This window comes from Manacus candei, unplaced genomic scaffold, assembly GCF_025592945.1.
Source record: "Manacus candei isolate 608988 ecotype Guabito, Panama unplaced genomic scaffold, ASM2559294v1 h1tg000054l, whole genome shotgun sequence".
NCBI classification, from domain to species: Eukaryota; Metazoa; Chordata; class Aves; order Passeriformes; family Pipridae; genus Manacus; species Manacus candei.
This window is the reverse complement of record NW_026138102.1, coordinates 852,716-870,789: the sequence shown is the minus strand read 5'-3', so window position 1 is coordinate 870,789 and position 18,074 is coordinate 852,716. Positions and strand designations below refer to the sequence as shown.

General features: G+C 40.0%; 1 protein-coding gene across 15 annotated transcripts in view; it reads left to right on the top strand.

Moving 5' to 3' along the window:
- Nucleotides 1-18,074, top strand: part of PTK2 (protein tyrosine kinase 2) — a 190,770-nt gene that overhangs the window by 68,399 nt on the left and 104,297 nt on the right. For 14 of the 15 annotated variants that reach the window (XM_051802056.1, XM_051802045.1, XM_051802044.1 and 11 more), the window contains one exon: nucleotides 13,608-13,834. In XM_051802056.1, the coding sequence (XP_051658016.1) occupies nucleotides 13,640-13,834 (195 nt within the window). In that variant the 5' untranslated portion in view covers nucleotides 13,608-13,639. Of the gene's footprint in view, nucleotides 1-13,605; nucleotides 13,835-18,074 lie in introns of those variants that run through there. The other variant, XM_051802057.1, reaches the window with a different exon arrangement.

The following is an 18,074-nucleotide window of genomic DNA, read 5'->3' as shown; positions in this document are numbered from 1 at the left end:
ATGCTGTTTGTTTTATCACTGTGAACTGTTTTGTTTAGCATGTAAGAGTAGATTATATAAATGTTATAATAACTTGATTTATAGTTCAGAGCTTTCTGTCAAAACAGCATGTTCTTAGGAATACTCCCAGCATAATTTGTTGTCTCTCTTTAATCTTAATTTTGTTGCATTGAAACAAGCAAACAAGTAATTTAAACCTTTCTGCAAGATGTCCTGAAAGAATTGACAAACTCTATCTGAAATAATTACTTCGTAAATAGACCTTATATTGGTGTACACCTTTGCTAAGTGCCTTTTAAAACATTAGGGCAAATCTCTAAGTTTAATATATGCTGTGCAGAAATGTGTTCCCTTTTTTAAAATAGGCTCTGAAAGAATGAATCCAGTTCTAAAATGATGGCTTATATCTGGAAAATAAGAAGCAGTGTCTTTTTTTTCCTGGACATTTGTCCGAATTATAAAAGCATCAACTCTTAATTTACTGAGTTTTTTATATCAAGTGTTTTACAGGCAACAGAATTTAACAATGAAGGCACTCCAGTGAAAAATATTCTCTCCTTTTTTACTATTACTGTTGCAATGACTAAATTGCAATATGCAAGAGAAGATGGATAAGAGATGTTTTTAAGAAATAACCTTGTATATCATAAAAGTGAAGTAAATAGAAACTGAACCAAGCTTTTGTTTGGTTTTGGTATTAGTTGTCTTTGTCTCCATAATCTTTATGCTGTGAGTTTCTTTTGATTAATTAAAACAGTGAAGAATCTCGAGTTGTCTGGTTTTAAGAAAAAAAATGGAGAATTGGTTGGCATTGAGGAAAGTCTTCCACAGTTCGAGAGGAATCTCAATCTAATGAAGGAATCTTGAAAGAAATTCAGCTTTCTGACCTTGAGCCTGGTAGAGCATCGTTAAAATATGTGGATAAATGGGGGTGGGCTGTGCTGCAGCTTTGGCAGTGAGGAAGCATGCCAGGATTAGTTCCTGAAGGGTTTTTTTCTTACAGCATCACCCTTGTGTGTATCTCACTTCTGCTGTGAGTACAGCAGTGTCACAGTCTGTGCAGCTCAAGTTCTTGCTGTGAAAAATACATTTTTCCACAAGTAGAGTGGAAAAGGGATGTTTTCAGTCTCTTAATTAACTGACATCCTAAATAAGGAATTAGCGTTGCACGTTAATGAGTCAGAATTTGCTCTTTCTTTTCAAAACTTTTCAATTGCAGTAAGTGAAGGATGGTGGCTTGAGGGTGTTTGTTGAGGGGGTTGGTCTTTATTTTTATTTTTTTAAATTTTTATTTGTTTTGCCTAGAGGGATAGAGTAAACCATGAAGTCTCATCAAGTATGCTACTCTGTACTCTTTGTATTAGCAAAGTATTCTTCTGTTCACCTCTTAAAGTGGGAAAACTAATTTCCTTCTGGAGTGTGAAAATCGTTTGCAGCTTATTTCTTTGGAGCAAATCGTATTAACTCCTAATGTCTCAGATTTTCCTCCGAATAGTGTTGTCTTTGACAGAAGAAAATAACTGCATTTTGAGTGAGCTTTTCTCTTTGAATTCCTGTCAGCCACGAGACTCACTCGCTCTGTGAATATTCTGCAGCTGATTAAAATGTAATGGAATCATGCTTCCGACAAATGCTGAGCATCTTTAAAGACCGTACTTTGACATTTACAAAATATTGAGAAATAATTAGACGTTAGTTGTGCTTATGCTGCCGTTGACTGTGCCAGGCATATCTCAAATTAACCTCTTCCTTTACACTTCATTGTAGTTACTTGTTCTGTCCTGTGTTCAAATGGTCTCTGGCCAAAAAGAAGCACAGCATTATCTGCTAAAAGTAACTACCACCTCTTCAAATTGCAGTCCCTGGCTGGAGACCTGTAGATGGTGCCACGATAGTGAACTCTCAGGTGCTTTGTTGATTTTGGTGCAAATTACAGGTGCTCATCACCGGCTTCCTGGTATCACATGCAAACAGACCCTACTTGTTTATCCTGCTCTCTGGGAATTCCATCCACTTCTGCCTGTGGTAAAGATTTTTGGTCTTCCCCCCCCCCTCCCCCGCAAATCTGCCCGTTTAGTTAGTCAGAGTTGTCTGGGTACCAGCTAATAGTTGATAAATGGCTTTAAAGGATGAGGAAGAAAAGAAGGTTAAAGTTGAAAATGACACTCAAATTGCTAATATTGGTATTTTAACCAAATTATTTTTGCTTTCTTTAATCATTATAGTGGAATAGTTCCTGTTCCTCTCCTACCTCTGGCCTGCCCTCCCTTTCTCTCTCTTCACCTCTCTCTTGACCAGGTGTTGAAAACCATTAAATGGTAAATAGTTTGGTGTCAGAGGCTCAGAGCTGTGAGATTTGGACTGTTGAACACCAAGCAAAACTAAACCCCCACCCATCCCCAAAGCCAGAAAACAAGAAGCCTGGACTGATCTCTTTTATCGTAAGAGAAAAATCATTTAAACAGCACCAGGAGGCCACATAAAGGAATCAAGGGCTGCAGAGTTAGGAAAAGTGGACGAGGAAACCCTTGGCAGGAAGGAAAGGAGGGTAGTAAGTTCTGCAGCTTTGGCAGCAGCAAGGGCAAATTATTAAGTTGGTGAAGCCGCCTGTGGTGACAACTTACTTGCTTTGACAAATTAACTCAAGCCTCTATACAAATACACTCTTCAGAAATAATCATAGATCAATCCTGTAGCTTCTTACAGAGGCAGATCTGAGAAACCAGAAAATTCCCTTAATGATATTTGACCATTAACCATTGAAGTGTGTGCAAGAAAGTATTTTATGTTTTTTAAAAAAAACCCTCAGAAAATATTGCATGAGTGATGGGACATCTTTAACTTAATTGGGTTTTTTTTAACATACATATATGAACCTTTTTAAGGATCAGAATCCACAGTGTGGGCTTTTTGGATGCGTTCATAGATGTGCTTTTTTCCTAGAATAGTTTTATTTTCTGATTTGTTCTATCATAAAAATGTTATTTGAGTTCTTTTAGTTTTCTGACTTTATGTCAGTCTTTTCCAAGCCTGGAAGTCATCATCTTGCACTGGCAGCTATTGACTTGATAAATGCAGTCTATAAAACCTGTCTCTTCATCTGAACTTTTTGGAAGCACTAATGGTCGTATTGGACCTGTTGTAATGAGTCCAGAGGAGAAAACAGACTGGAGCATCTCTGCTCTGGAGACAGGCTGAGAGAGTTGCAGTTGTTCATTCTGGATAAGAAAAGGCTCCAGGGAGGTCTTGGAGCACCTTCCAGTACCTGAAGGGGCTCCAAGAGAGCTGGAGAGGGACTTTTTACAAGGGCATGGACTGATAGGACAAGGGGGAATGGCATTGTGGTATTGAAGGAGGGCAAGTTTAGATTAGATATCATGAAGAAATTCTTTACTGTGAGGGTAGTGAGGCACTGGAACAGGTTTCTCAGAGAAGTTGTGGCTGCCCCATCCCTGGAAATGTCCAAGGCCAGGTTGGACGGGGCTCTGAGCACCCTGATCTAGTGGAAGGCGTCCCTGCCCATGGCAGAGGTTTGGAATGAGATGAGAAGAGATCGGTTTTTCATTTTGTCTCTATCTACCATTAGGTGGTTATTTTAAGATAAATATAAGTGTATTAGGAGCACAGGTTGCCAATATATAAAACGTCTACTTCCTGAAGTTCACGTGCGAACGTGTTTTAGTTACCAGAACCTTTTGTGTTTTCAGATTGTGTTTTCAGGCCAAGTACAATTCAGCATTTAAAAACTGCACATGTTGAAGTAGCCCCTCCTCACCCCAAATTAATATTCCTGTATGTTCTAATAGGGGCTGAAGAAGATGGATTGATAGCTCTGTGTGTGGTGTTGGCTTATGGAGGTGTCTTGTTTGTGTAACACCAACTTAATTTATTACCACCTGCTGTTTCTGCAAATGGTGAGATTGTCGCACACAAATTGCATATTTCATCACTGTGATGGTGGGAATTGATTTATTGTTTCCAGGGAAATAATTGAGTAGAATAAAGATGCACTATAAAGTAAGTTTCATCTTTATGAGCTTCTTAATACCTGTTCATGATCAAATATGTTATAAAAAGATGCAGTAAATTCTTGTGGGGGTAGTGAAACCTTTACTTGATGTCTTCAGGCTTGCCTCAGTTTCTTGACCATGAAGATGTTAAACCAGTCACCCCTTATCTCCAGTGGTACCCTCCCTGATGAGGGCACACACTGGTGGTTTGGTAGGTCTGTGCTCATGCCTATGCTCATTCGCCCGCTGATGGGTTGTCAAAGAATGTGCCAAAACTGAATTTCACTGCTGTTTTTGAAATGTGTAGCAGTTGAATCAGATATTTCTGATATTTCTGCCCCCATTCCATGTTGTTTGAAATTAGGTAACTGTCAGTAAGTACTGAATATGTGGATTTTCTCAGGTGGGATGAGGTGGACCGAGCAGTCACTCTCGTGGAAGAGGCTGACGCTGGTTGTGGCAGAGGCTGTGTTGGGTTTGTTGCTCATGCATTGCAAAGCACGATGTGGTTCTGACCCAGGGTGTCCCCTGCCAGGGGAGGCTGGAAAATGGTGCCACATACCAGGATCGAGTATTCTTGAGGTGTTCATGCTTGATTTCTTCCACAATTTGAAGTGACAAAACCAATGAAGCTTCATTGTAGCAAGACTTGTCTTGCTGTAGGGGATTGAACCCAGGTCTTCCAGGTTCCAGTTAACTTTTCTGCCACAGACCAATATTTTATCCTTTCAAGTATTAGGTTTCTCTTCCTTTGTTGAAGGAAGCCCTAAAGTAAATGTGTTTCAACTGATTAATACCAATTGAAATGGCTTTTTTCCCGCGTTTAAAACCTCAAGAAGTGATTCAGTTGGAAGTAGAATGGTCTAATCGCAAGTGTTACCTTCTTCAGCTCAGAAGTTTTAACTTTTTTGATGGTTTATATCTCATTCAAAGCCAAGTCTTTGGCTGATCTGAGGTATGTGCTTGAGATGGTTATAGAAAAAAGAAAATTAAATCATTTTTCTAGCATCAGTACTTTGGTAAGTGGTTGTCTTTTTCCTGTCCCCACTTACTGCACATTGAGGAAACACCCAAAACAAACATTCTGAACCCACTTTATATGGTAATCATGTTACCTAAGTGAGAGCTTTCCCTTAAAATTGTGACTTCCTAAATGTCAAACATCAGGACCTTTGGTATTTTAAACATACTTTAATTAATCTAAACTCAAGGAAGGTTCAGTAATCCTGTGTTAGTACACTGGTGGTAAATGAGTGAAAAATACCTTTGGTGGAGGCCAAGGGTGTTTTCCTGGATGATACCAGTTTTCAGAGCTTTTCAGTGTTGATGGTTCTTTTCAGGGACTTAATGGAACATTGACTGGAAGACAAAAATCAGTAGCATCAACTTCAATGGGATTAAATTAAAAAGAGCAAAGGCAGTGAATGCCCTTCCCAGTAGATGTGTGGTGTCACAGTAAGGAAGTCCCTGGTTTTGAGGGGACAGGGAATGTGTCCAAGGGAGAATTCCAGCTGCATTGAGGTTGTGAGTGCAAGGACACAGGTCCTGGGTTTAGTTTCAGCCCTACACAGGATGTCAAGAGCATAAAACAATATGGAATCATTGATATTGACTCCAGAAGTCTTGAGAGGGCTCTGATGTTCTTAGTGGATGATTGTTTTAAATTGCCTTTCTAAGGCTGTATGAAGTTGTGCATGATTTTGGGGTGTTTCTTCTTGGTTTGTAGTTTGTTTGGTTTTTTTCCTACTAAAAAAATCTTAATGTGTCTGTAAATTGTGTATCTATCTGCCTCTAGCTTGACTTAGCCAGAGTACTGAGACTTATTAATCATCATAGTAGGGACTTGGACTTGTGATCGTGTCAGTACATGAATCCTGGAGGCCACCAACTGATTCCTCACCAGACACGATGCCTTTACTTGTCTGTTAAGTCAAATAGCACATTTGGGAAAGTTTTGCCTCTCTTCTTTGATAGGTTAAGCTAATTCTGCTTATGCTTCTTTGGGGCAGGAAATGGAGATTGCCAGGCTAGTGAATGGTGTTGCTGGCATTTAGGTCCTCAAACATAGCACAGAGCCTTGAGGAGCTAAGAGAATTGATTCCTAAGGGGATCCAAGGGAATATCACTACCTATATCCAGTGTTCAGCATCTTATGTGAGAATGCAAAGAGACAAATGGTACATGCCCAGTTCCACCTATGAAAATCGCTGATATTTGTGTGTGTGTGTGTGTGTGTGTGTGTAGATACACTGAAGGATCATCTCAAAAAGCTTGTGATAGGAAAATTATTGTGGTCAGCCTACACTGAACTTCCATTCAGTCAATTGAATAAGAATCACTTTATTCATAATTTCTACTTATATACCAAAGGCTGTAATTACTGGCTTTGGAAAACACTTGGACCATAATAGGCTTGAGGAAAATTTTTTACAGGTCATTGAATTTTGTAATAGGCCGTTGTCATGCTGTTCCTCTTGGTCACTTAAGTGCCTTTTATCTGATGGTTAAAACTATTAAGGGGGATTAAACATTAAAAGACAGTTGGAACATTTTGAATTATAGACAATAATGTAAAACTAGGAAAGGCAGGGTTCAAGTCAAGTGATAGCCAAACCCAAATGTGATACTGCACAGCTAGAATACCTTACTGCTCTCCTCACTGCCTCTAGTTTCAGGCCATTCTAGTTTTTAATTTCTGAGATCCACACTTGCATCATCACCAGTTCTCATGAGTTTTACTGCTCTAGAAGGACAATAAACTCTTCCTGCTTGTATTTACTTCTAAAGGTGTTTAGAAGAAGAGCTTGTGCTATGCGTGGCCTCCATGGAGCAGCATTTCAGTCAGGAGTATTAGAAAAGGTTATTTGAATTCATACAGCTCACTTTGGTGTCTTGTTTTGATGTTCATAGGAAGGGCTGCTGCCAACCAGTAGTACGGCTTCAAAATAGATAGAATTTAATTTTAACCTTTATTTTAAAACTGCACATTTATTATTTGCTCATTTCTGTGGTGCCTCTTGAAAGAAAACTGCTCCCCTTTAATTCTCTAGAGCTTGCTAGAAGCAAGCAACAGCAGATGCAAGGGAAGATTAGTGTTTACTTGGATTTCAGTGGTGCCCAGGGACCACAGTGAAAGTTCAGAGTGCTATTGAGAAATTAGGCAAGTATCTAACTGGATACCATGTTCTAATTAAAGCATGTACAGACATTGATTTTCTTGTATTCCCAATACAACTCATGTTTCCTCACTATTAAATTTTTAACATTAAAAATAGAAAACGGTGCCAACTCCAAAGGGAATTGCTGGTAGTGCATATTATGCAATGTTTCAATAAAATTGGGTTAAACTGAGTGTTTAAGGTACCTTAGGGCTTAATCCTGTGGGATTTTTAGTGAGAAGGGTGGGTAATGTTTTCAATGTCACCGGGTGGACAGTGAGCAAGACATCTTGGGAATTTGAAAAGTTGCTGCTTGACACTACAAATAGTTCAACCTCTTGTCAGGCCACTGAAACTTTTCTCTATCCCTTCATCCCAAGGTGCAGCTTGCCAAGTAACAGCTACTACTTCCCTGGCACTCAGCAAAAGGCACTCACAAGTCCTCGAGCAGCCTCTGTCCATAGCAGCTGTATGGGGAATGTGCCCTTGTTTCATTTAATTCAGGCAATACACTTATTTATTAATTTATTTTTTGCTGAGTTACACTTGTCTTTGTGTTTAACAGGCCCAGGGTTGTCGTACTGCTTTGGTTCATGTGGGTCTTGTAGTTCACAGTCTCTGAATTCTTCCTTTATGCTCCCCTGAAGGTTTAATCTCCTAGAACATTGATATAATTGAAATAAGTTTTCCCATATTGGCAACTTATATTGCTAAACTTGTTTTGACTTTGGTCTGTATTACCTTTGAACTGTTGAAACATAGAATTAGTAACTGTTCAGGCAATATTCCCTGAGGGGAAGGGGAAATGGAATTGCCAGTACTGTTTTTCCATTTCATATTGATACACTGAAATACTTGGTGAGTCAATTTAGGCAAAAATAGATAATAAGAATTCGATTTTAAAATTGTTTTAATGTGTCTGGCTTTATACTTTGACCTGGGAGCCTTGATAAATGCTTTTAGCTGCAAATATTATACTTAAAAATACCTATTTTATCTGGAGGAGTGAGGAGAGAGCAGTGACCGGGGGGGATCAAAGAAGAGGCAGCAAGAGAAATAAATAAATGCCTTCTTGGATGTAGTCATAGCAAATATTACCAATAACAGTGGATATAGCTGAAAGATGTCGAAGGAAAAACAAAGAATTGCTGCTTTTTTCTTCTGCTTTTGAACATCAGCATTAGCTGAAAGGATAAGAACAAGAAAAATAAGCTCAGCAGGGAACAAACAGGGACATTCCAACGTGACTTATGGAAATAGCTGAAATTATTGACTGTCTCTGAAGGCTAAAGTGATCATTCAGGGAAAAAATACCCCATTTCCTCTCTTCCTATATTTGTTCCTAATTTGAAATCACAAACCTAATGGTTTTCTCAAAGTTTCACCCTTAAATCTGCATCCTTAAATGTGTAACAAGATGTTGACATCAGGGAAATGCAGAAAGCCTTGTGGCACACCTGGAATGTTTGCTACTTCTTCCCTGTGGCATCTCTGTGTTTGTAACAGGCAGGGACACACCAAAAGTCAGCAACGTTCTGGCTCTTAACACAGACCCTGAAAATACCAGCTTTGTCATGGGGATAGTGGTTGAAATTGTACATAACACCCTGACTTTCTGGGGGCTTGAGATAGTCAAGTGAATGTTTGCAAGGTGAGTTACAGCAGGATTTAATGCAGGCTGTGAAAACGGCTTGAGCTTGAAATTCATGAGATGTTTACTGTCTGATGTGAGATGTGTTATGGATAATTTATGAACTTAAGAGTGTGAAATAAATTCTTAATTTACTTTTCACCTCCAAATCACAAAATTTCAGAGGTTGGAAGGGAGATAGTTTGGTCCCACTCCGCTGCTCAAGCAGGACCAGCTACAGCAGATAGTTCAGGACTGGGTCTGGTTGTGATTTGAATGTCTTCATGGATGGGGATTCCACAATCTCTGGGCATCCTGTTGCAGTGTTCACCCACCTGTGTAGTGCAAAAACTTCCTCTTAATATTTAAAATGGGAGTTCCTGTTTTTTCACATTATGTCCATTAAAGCAGTGTTGTTTGTCAAGGATGCAAGTAATCTAAAGTATTTTATTTATGTTAATAATTATAATATTTGAAAGTGTTTTAAGTCTTGTAGAAGAATTATTACACCAGAACCAGTGAAAGAATCGAACTCTGAATTTTTATTGTATTTTTTATAGATTCTAATATTTTTAAACAGATTTGATAGATTTTTACTGATTTTTATAGGTTTGAATTGAGATGGACCGAGTTATAACCCATAGATGTCAATGCCTTCAAGCCTGAGATGGCTATCAGAATGTGGAGGTTGAGCAACAATAAAATTTCATGGTGTCTACAAAGGACAACGTGAAGTCACCCTGTGAATAATTACAACTTGGTTCCTTGTAGCTGAACCTGTTAACACTGTGTTGTTGGCCATCTGCCAACACTAATATGAGGAACTGTTGTTTGGGTTTTTTTTTATTATATTATCAAACTGCTGATGTTGAAGACATTATTGACATTGAAACTATTTCCCATATGAGACGACTTGACTTTAGTATCAGTTTATTAATCAATTCGTAGCTAATTGATTTAAATATTTTTTAATGACTTTTGACTATCTCGTTAGTGGAAATGATTTAATTTCCAAGTACTCAGAGGTGGTGGTGAAACGTGACTTTGAACTTTGATTGTGCTACTGGAAGTCATAACAGTGGCTTTGTTCTTGATATAGTTAGCAAATGTGGGGATCTGTCAGCAGGAGTCACACTGAGCAGGAAATGGCTTCTAGAAGGATTTAACTTCCCTCAGCCTCAGGTGCTCCCACCACAGTAAAGAAAATCATCTGAACAATAATGTACCATAGTCTGGTAACAACTGCAGCATCTCAGCAGACCCACTCAGGATTTCTAGGCCAGGGCTGGTTTGCTTTTCTCTTCCCCACAAGCTTGGAATAATCCTTCACAGGACTGAGAAATCCATGTTTTCTCTGAAGGGTGAGCACTGGAGATCAGTATGGAAGCTCCAAGGCACGCTGGCACACGTGTTCACATACAGATTTGACCACCCTTGATTTCATACCACTGGCCTGAATGTGCCCCAGCTCGGTTTTGCCACAATATCCAATAAAATACAGTAGAATTAAGTCACAGAATCAGAGAGGGCTTTGGGTCAGAAGGGACTTTCAAGACCATCTTGTTCCAACCCCCCACCATGGGCAGGGACACCTTCCACTAGACCAGGTTGGCCTGTCCAATCTTGAGTACTTCCAGTGAGGGGCATCCACAGATGTGACCTATTCCATTGTCTCAAAATTTCTGACCCATTTCTAATCTAAATCTGCCTTCTCTTAGTTGACTGTAGCTTGTTTCTGCTCCATGGTAGCACACACTGCTTTTCTGTTTAATACCAAGAGAACTAAAGCTGCTCATTTAAACTGAGGTCTGTAATGGCAGGATTACACACCAGTCTGGTTTGAATTTAGAAAGCCCAAATAAGCATCCTGGTCTTGTCTGAGCTTTCTTTGTATCATAAAACAACCAGGCAACTCTTGTGAAGTAGTTGTTTAACAGCAGCTGTGTTTTACAAAGTTTTGGCCTGGGGCAGAGTTTTACAGTCACATTACAAGCTCAAACCCAGGGGCTAGTTTTAATGGGAACATTAATAGGTCCATAACCAGAGATATGGCATGTGTGTCTATACCTCAAGCTATCAAGTTTATTGCTCTTTTTGTGCTTCATAAAGTAAGCATTGGGATTTTTAAAGGAAGTTGTAAGAAACTGAAGGAAAACTTGCTTTTCTAATTTTTCAGAGAGGGTTGTTTTGCCTTTAAAAACCTCTGTGAAATAAAACCTTGTAAAAATTGACCCTGTATCCAGTACTGTCAGTCTGATGTTTAATTCCACAGTTTCCCCTCAATGTAATGAATATGGAAAAAAGTATAATAGTGTTTTGCCTGTCCATTGAAATTATGTCTTGTAAGAGCACTTCTCTGTTTAGGAACTGGTGTCTTGCATCACTTTTCTGCTCCAAAGGGATGTAGATTGTCCATACTAAGTCTGTGATCTTCTAAATGCTTGTTTTGGTATTTCCCTGTAGCTTTTCTCCCTGTTCTTTTTCAGCCACATAAAACCTGATGAATATGTGTATGAAGTAGATGGGGTATGGTGAATTAATATTAAAGCAGGCATTCTTTTGGTTCTCCTCTATGAAAAAATGACTCATCTCACTTTGGTTTGTACCAAATTTCCCTGCTGTTCTCATATGTAAACTTCAAATAAAGCTCAGTGGTTTCATTAGTGACCTTGAGGTAGGGGAGGATGTTCTGAAGGAGGCAGAGCATCCTGCACAAGGTCAGTGGCTTTGTCCAAGCCTGAGAACCAATTTCATTCTGAGCAGTTGTACTGTTGAAGGGCTTCATTTGCTTGAATGTGTCCTGGTGAAACTCGTTGTGGGCCTTTGGAGTGAACCTGTGGCTATTTTAACCTTAGAAGAAAGGAACCTCGCAGTCAGGAGCTTGTATGGTCATGTCATCTTGGTCTTGAGCTGCCACGGGGGAGATTTTTGTGCCTGTTTCAGCTTTAAAGTCGATGTTTATATGAAAACAGCTGGCAGGCTCTTTTGATGAGAAGTCAAGAGTTGCTGAGAGGCTCCTGGCATTTTCAGATCTGTATCTGTTGGTGTGGGGTGGGGAGGAGGAGAGGCTTCAATGTGAGCATAAGGTTGGCTTAAGATGTGTGTATTGATAGCCAGAAAAAAGGAACAATAAAGCTGTAGTGGTTTCTTGAGTTTTCAGACAGATAGGAAACTGTAACAGGTGGGGGAAGTGTCCCTCAATGGTCAGACACTGGGGAAGTGTTTGGGAGAAGTCTCCTTGATTTCTCTTACCATCTTCCCTGAGGGCAGGATGTTACAGGCCTTTTGTCTGCCCAGTGTTAAATTCTTACAGTTCTGTTGGACAAATGCAATTCAACCATTTATTCAAGAGGTAAAGACATCCTGCCCAGATGGGCTGTTATTTCCTCTTTATCTGGTGGGCTGAATCAGATAGATGATGCTTAAGACCTCTAGTCCTGTTTTAGCCTCACAAATGTTGTCATCTACGGTCTTTAGATTTCAAGCCCTGATACTGCTGGTGTTAATTCCTGTTAGCTGAGCTCATGGCGTGGTTTGGCCTTGCTGGTGTGAGGACCAGCTGCTGCTGTGGGGGAGGATGCTGTCCCCTCACTCCTCACCCTGACCACAGGCTGCTTCTGCTGCCCTTCCTATCTGGCAGCTTCAGGCAGCCATGGTATAAAACTAAGCCAGCCCTGAAAACCAAATCACCGGTTGGGTTTTTTTTCCCCTGATGGTTTCCTGAAGCAGAGCGCCGTGGTGGGTGGCAGGTTGGTGGCTGAAGCTCTGAGGGGCAGCCAGGCATTACAGGAGCTCAGCTGGGATCAGGGATCTCTCTCTTGCCTCACTGTGAAGTAAACCCAGGGCTCAGGCGTTCAGTTTACTACCAGAAAGGCGTTTGGAGCACTGTGCCAAAAAGATCAAGTTTAGTTTATTTTTAACTTCTCCACATTTTCAAAACTGCCTCTCCACTGGCTGCTCACTGTGAAGAGGAGGAGGTATGGAAAGCTCTGTGCACTTATCCAAGCCCTGGAGCAAAGCCCTGCAGTTCTTTGCGCTCTCCAGCCAGCAGACTGGAATGATGCTCAAGACTGGCAGGCAGGAAGAAGGTACTGTTTGCTCTTTTTCTCTTGGACTGCATTGATTTCACAGACACCATCTGCTTGTGGCTGACTAATTAGGAGCAGTAGCCAAGAGGCAGTTTTCTTCTCTTTCCTTTGAGATGCAGACTCATACCAAGGCATGCCTTTTGCCACCAGAGTTGGAAATCAGTGTGGCTGAAGATAAAACTTGTTCAGGAGTGGATGAGAGGAAGGTCAGGAGTCTTAATGCTTCCTCAGCAAAGAATGAATTTAGCTCTGGTCACACTGATTCCCAAAATAACACAAAACAAGTGATGTGACAGTGTCTTAGCCTTGAATAGGAGAGCCTGGTGGTAGTGTGCGTTTTTGTAGTGGAGACGTTCCTTAAGACCAGACTTGGCAGATTTTAGGGATGGAAACTCCTGTTAAAACTGGAAGGTGCTGTTTGGTCTTGAAGGCTTTGTCAGGGACCTGGGTTAAGTCACTGGGAAACTAAAAGAAGAGGTTTGCTTCAGATACCACTTTTGTAAATGATTGTATTGTTCAAATTCAGATCATTTGCTCCAATGGGGTTGCAGTTTCTCTGGTAGTCATCTGGATACTTTTTATGTTTGTAGATACCTATCTGTTTTAGTTGCCTTCCAAAAAGGCAAGGAGTCTTTATGGTTTTCCAGTAAAAGCCTTATATAAATCAGTGTAAAATCCAGGTATAACTAAAATGAATTCCTTTTTTGTTTCCCTTTTCTAGAATATGACAGATACCTAGCATCCAGCAAAACCATGGCAGCAGCTTACCTTGATCCAAACTTGAATCATACACCAAGTTCGAGTGCAAAGACGCACCTCAGTACTGGGATGGAACGTTCCCCGGGGGCCATGGAACGAGTCCTGAAGGTTTTCCACTACTTTGAAAACAGCAGTGAACCAACTACGTGGGCCAGCATTATCCGGCATGGAGATGCTACTGACGTCCGTGTAAGTCTGTTTTTAGCATTCTTGTGCTGTCTTTAGGTTAAGTTTTAACTTAAAAAATGAGAGGTGAAAGTCTGGAAGCAAACAAACTCGAAAGTTTCGGGGTTTATTTTAAAAGAATCTTTACCTGTTGTATTTTGTGAGTAACTTCAGAAGCTTTAAATGGTACCAACCTTCCTTGAGAATAAAAAACCTTAATGATTATGTATTGTTCTAAAGAAATGAGAATTCTTATTTTGAAATTTAAAACAGTGGTTGTCAGTCTAGATGCCACTACTGATGTCTGTTAGTTGACTTTTACCACTTTATACTCCCTGAAAGCCTGTCTGACACCTCATGGCAGGAATGAGAGCTGGGACGAAGATGACATTAAATTGCACTTCTCATGTTTCAAAAAATAAAATTTATATTTAAATGTAAGATATGTGTGCATTCACACATTTAAAATGTTTAAATATAGTTTGTACATCACTTTAAAAAGTATTGTTTGAAAACTCCTTGCCCCACAGTGTTAGAAAATTAAGCTGAAGGGCTCTTTTGTCCCCCAATAAGTCCATTTGTTCCCCTCCTCCCTGGTAGTCACCTGTTGCTTGTATTTTCATAATGTTGTCCTTCAGTTCATCTATGGAAAACAACAAAGGTTGGGATTTTTTAAAGAGTCAGTATCTGTAATCTTAGAGGTATGTGGAAATGTTATGTATGCATGGAAACACTGTTTATTCTGAAGCATCTTTAATGCTGAGATATATACTTACCTTTTACTACACTTATTCTTTCGATTTTTGAGGTATTGCAGTATTTAAACTGAAATGAAGCTCAGTCTAACATGTCAAAATGCTTTTGTGGTTTGCTTGATTTTTAGTTATCCTCCAAGAGCAGAATCTTACATGGTGGTAGGTGGTGTGGGGGTTGTTTTCTGCTGTGAGGTTCTTGCTGTAGAAGCAGGTTCCCATCTGCTCCTTCCTTCCAACAGTACTTCAGATTCCACTCCAAAGACGAGATGCTGCTGAAGGGAGAGAGTTGTCAGAGTAGAGGTGACCTGTTGTCTCCTCCTGCCCACTGGAAAACCAAGTAAAAAAAAATACTGAAGAGTTTTGGATGTTTGCTCTTCCTTTCCTACTGTTTGTTTCCATGACTGCATATGCTCAAGACCCAAGAGCATTCCTCAGTGGAACAGGTCTTGTGGCCTTGATCTTACACCTGTGAAATCCAAGGATTTTCATTGGCAATGATCAGGAAATCTGTCTCTTGTCAATTCAGTAAGCTCATATCTCTGTTCAGGGATAATTTGGTGAGCAGGCAGATTAGGGGTACAACAGGAACCTTCACCATCAAACTGCATACACTTATTTTTACATGGAATAGGGGTTTTTGGGTTCCACTTGAAACATTGTTGCTCCCTGGCTTAATTACAATGGTTTCATGTATCTGATCTGATTGATTTATTTCATAAAGTGTATTACTTGGTACAAGGAGAGAAAAACTATGTCTCGGTATGTTTTTAACCTCGCAAACCTCTCCTGTGAGTGAATGTCCAGGGGTCCTAATGTGGTACTTGAAATGGAGGCTTCTTTTTCTGAAGTGTGTAAAACCTGAAAAACAAAAGCAGAGATCAAATCTGTTTTTTCCAGCTCAGAAATAACCTATGGTTATGGACTTTAAAGATACAAAACTTACACTCCCTGTAAGAAATTCCATGCTGAGCTCAGTTTGCATTTACATTCTTGCTTTAAGCAAGAATATGTCTTTTTTATATAAAAACAGGATCAAAAGAAAGGCAAGTAGCAGTTATTTGAGGCTTGCCTTAATTTTTAATTCTTATATGTACATTTAATTGGGTGATTGTTTCCAAAAGAAATTTGATTTTTGTGTTCTTCTTTCCTGATAAAGAAGCTGATGGGAAGCTGTTAAACTTCCTTCTTTTAACAAATGGTGGTTTTTTTTTTTTATTTTGTTAGACTGGGACAGTGACTGTTGAATGTGCAGGTACTCCATAGTAAAGGACTGGCATTGATGTATTACCATGACATTTATTTTAGAAACAGTAAACCCTTGTTGGAGTACAAGCCTACATTCCATTGGAATGACTGCTGTTCGACCAAGCCGAATAATTTAAGATTAAAATAGCCTTGAAGGTTTTTTTGCCTTAGTTTTACCCCCTCCCTCCTTTTGTGGAGGAGACAGAGCTTCCATTTCTTCTGAATTACAACCTGAGGAGGAGACTGGAGCTAGGTTTGGCCTTTGGCTTGTTTCCAAGGAACTTTGAAGGATATTCAGAGGTGAATGTCTTTGAGACAGTTCTGCAATTAAAAGAAAAAAGGTCTTTTAAGACTCTTCCCTGGTCAGCACAGCTGCTGGGATGATGGCTGGGGGAACATTTCCAGTACTCAAAGGAAGTCAGACTTGGTCTGAAATCTCCAGAAGAGCCAATTAAAGGTACTTCTGCTGGTAAAGCAGAGGGCTTCATGGAAAGTACTAATATCAAGGGAAAATAAATCCTGATTTGTGGTTTGAAACATCATCTGTTTCTAACAGAGTCCACTTTGTGAATGGAAAGGGGGTGTTTGACGGTCAAAGAAGTGAGGAAAAGGGCCTTTCACTACTTCCTAAGAGTAGATTGGAAACAGTGCTTTAGCTGTATGCCTTATCCACAAATCCTTGATCATGAGAGGAAACCCTTTTCATTAAAACTCATGTTATTAAGCTCATAGGAACAGAACTTGGCTTTCTATAGGAGTCTGTTAAGAGTCCAGACTGTGATTTCCTTGCTGTTTGTCTTAAAATACCTTTCACCAAGACAACAGTGTGGCTACGCGAAGGCTTTGCTTTGAGGAGAACTTTGGGCTATCGACCTCTGCTTATTCTGGATGGATTTAGTCCCTTAAGGCAGCTGTTTCCTTGGAGGGATGAAGGCTGTAGTCTACAGTGGATGCAGAGGCAGCTTCTCAATTCTGGGAAATGCTTTCTTGGATTTCAAAGAACTGGCGTGCTCTCTTCACCTTTTTCTCCTTTGGTATTACGCTACAGACACGCTTCACTTCCAGAAGAAAAAAAAGGCATTTATGAATGTGCAAACAGTGGTGTCCTCCTGTGAATGTGTATGTAGACAGACATGCATTTTCCAGGGAAAGAAGGGTTGTTTATCTTCCCTGTTTATCTTGGTATGACTTCATTTGGATGTGTTGTCTGGGTGCATATGCACAATGAGGGATTTCCAGGCTTTGGGCTTGGAGAGAATGCAGGGCATGCTCTGCCCTGCTCACAGCCCCAGGTGTGGCATATGAGGAGGTGGGTGTTGCTGAGATGGAATTTCTTTGGGCTCAAGTGCACCCTGAAAGTAAACACTGCCACCACATCTTGATCAGCGCTTGGAGTAAATCACCTCTCTGTTTTCAGAAGTTGTGGTTGAAGCAGAATTGTAGCCATATTTGACAAAAAAAAAATAGTGCTATGCATTTAGAAGATTTGAGGAGTGGGAAGGGTTGGGATTTTTAGAAAAGAGGCATTTGGAAGCCTCGTGTGAGCCCTTACTGGGTGGCTTTTGCTGAAGTGCAGATCTTCTGTATGGTCTTGGTTTCCCACCCCAGAGGTGCCCAGCTTGCATCCATTACACCTTCTTTTAAATTTCTAGCCCTTAAAGCTTGTCCTTGATTCTTGACTAGTAGTTGTGAGATGTAAAGGTGGCATTATTTATATGGAAGTAATAACCACAAATCTCAAACCAGGTTATTGCCAGACATGCATCCTACTGTGATCCTCATACAGGTTTATTTTCTTCCAGTTTTGTTACACTGTCTAAAACATAAACTGGATAGAGACAGCATTAAAACTTCCAGCTGTCAGCTTTGTCCTTATTTCTGGAGTTAGAGAGAAGTGTGGTTAGAGCTCTTGAACAAGTAAAGGTACAATGTCCAGGGTTCTCTGAACCTGTCCATAATTTGGACATCTTTTTCTTCCTTTTCTATCCAGTACCACCCCAAAATGTCAGCTTCTTTAATATTGACAGAATAAGAACTCAAAAAGCTGAATAAAAAAAGAAAAACATCCTTAGCTAAGGGTAAGAATATATCTAACCTTAAAAAAATTGACATGCTTTGGCTGTGTCCGATCCCTACATCATAGTAAAAGACCAGAGCAACTTCATCAACTTCCCTATCCTCCTGCAAAATCTTACTTTTCACAGGTAGAAGATATGGGTGCAGGATTGGAAGGTTGTGTATTCCAGTCTGTTCCCTAAGTTGAA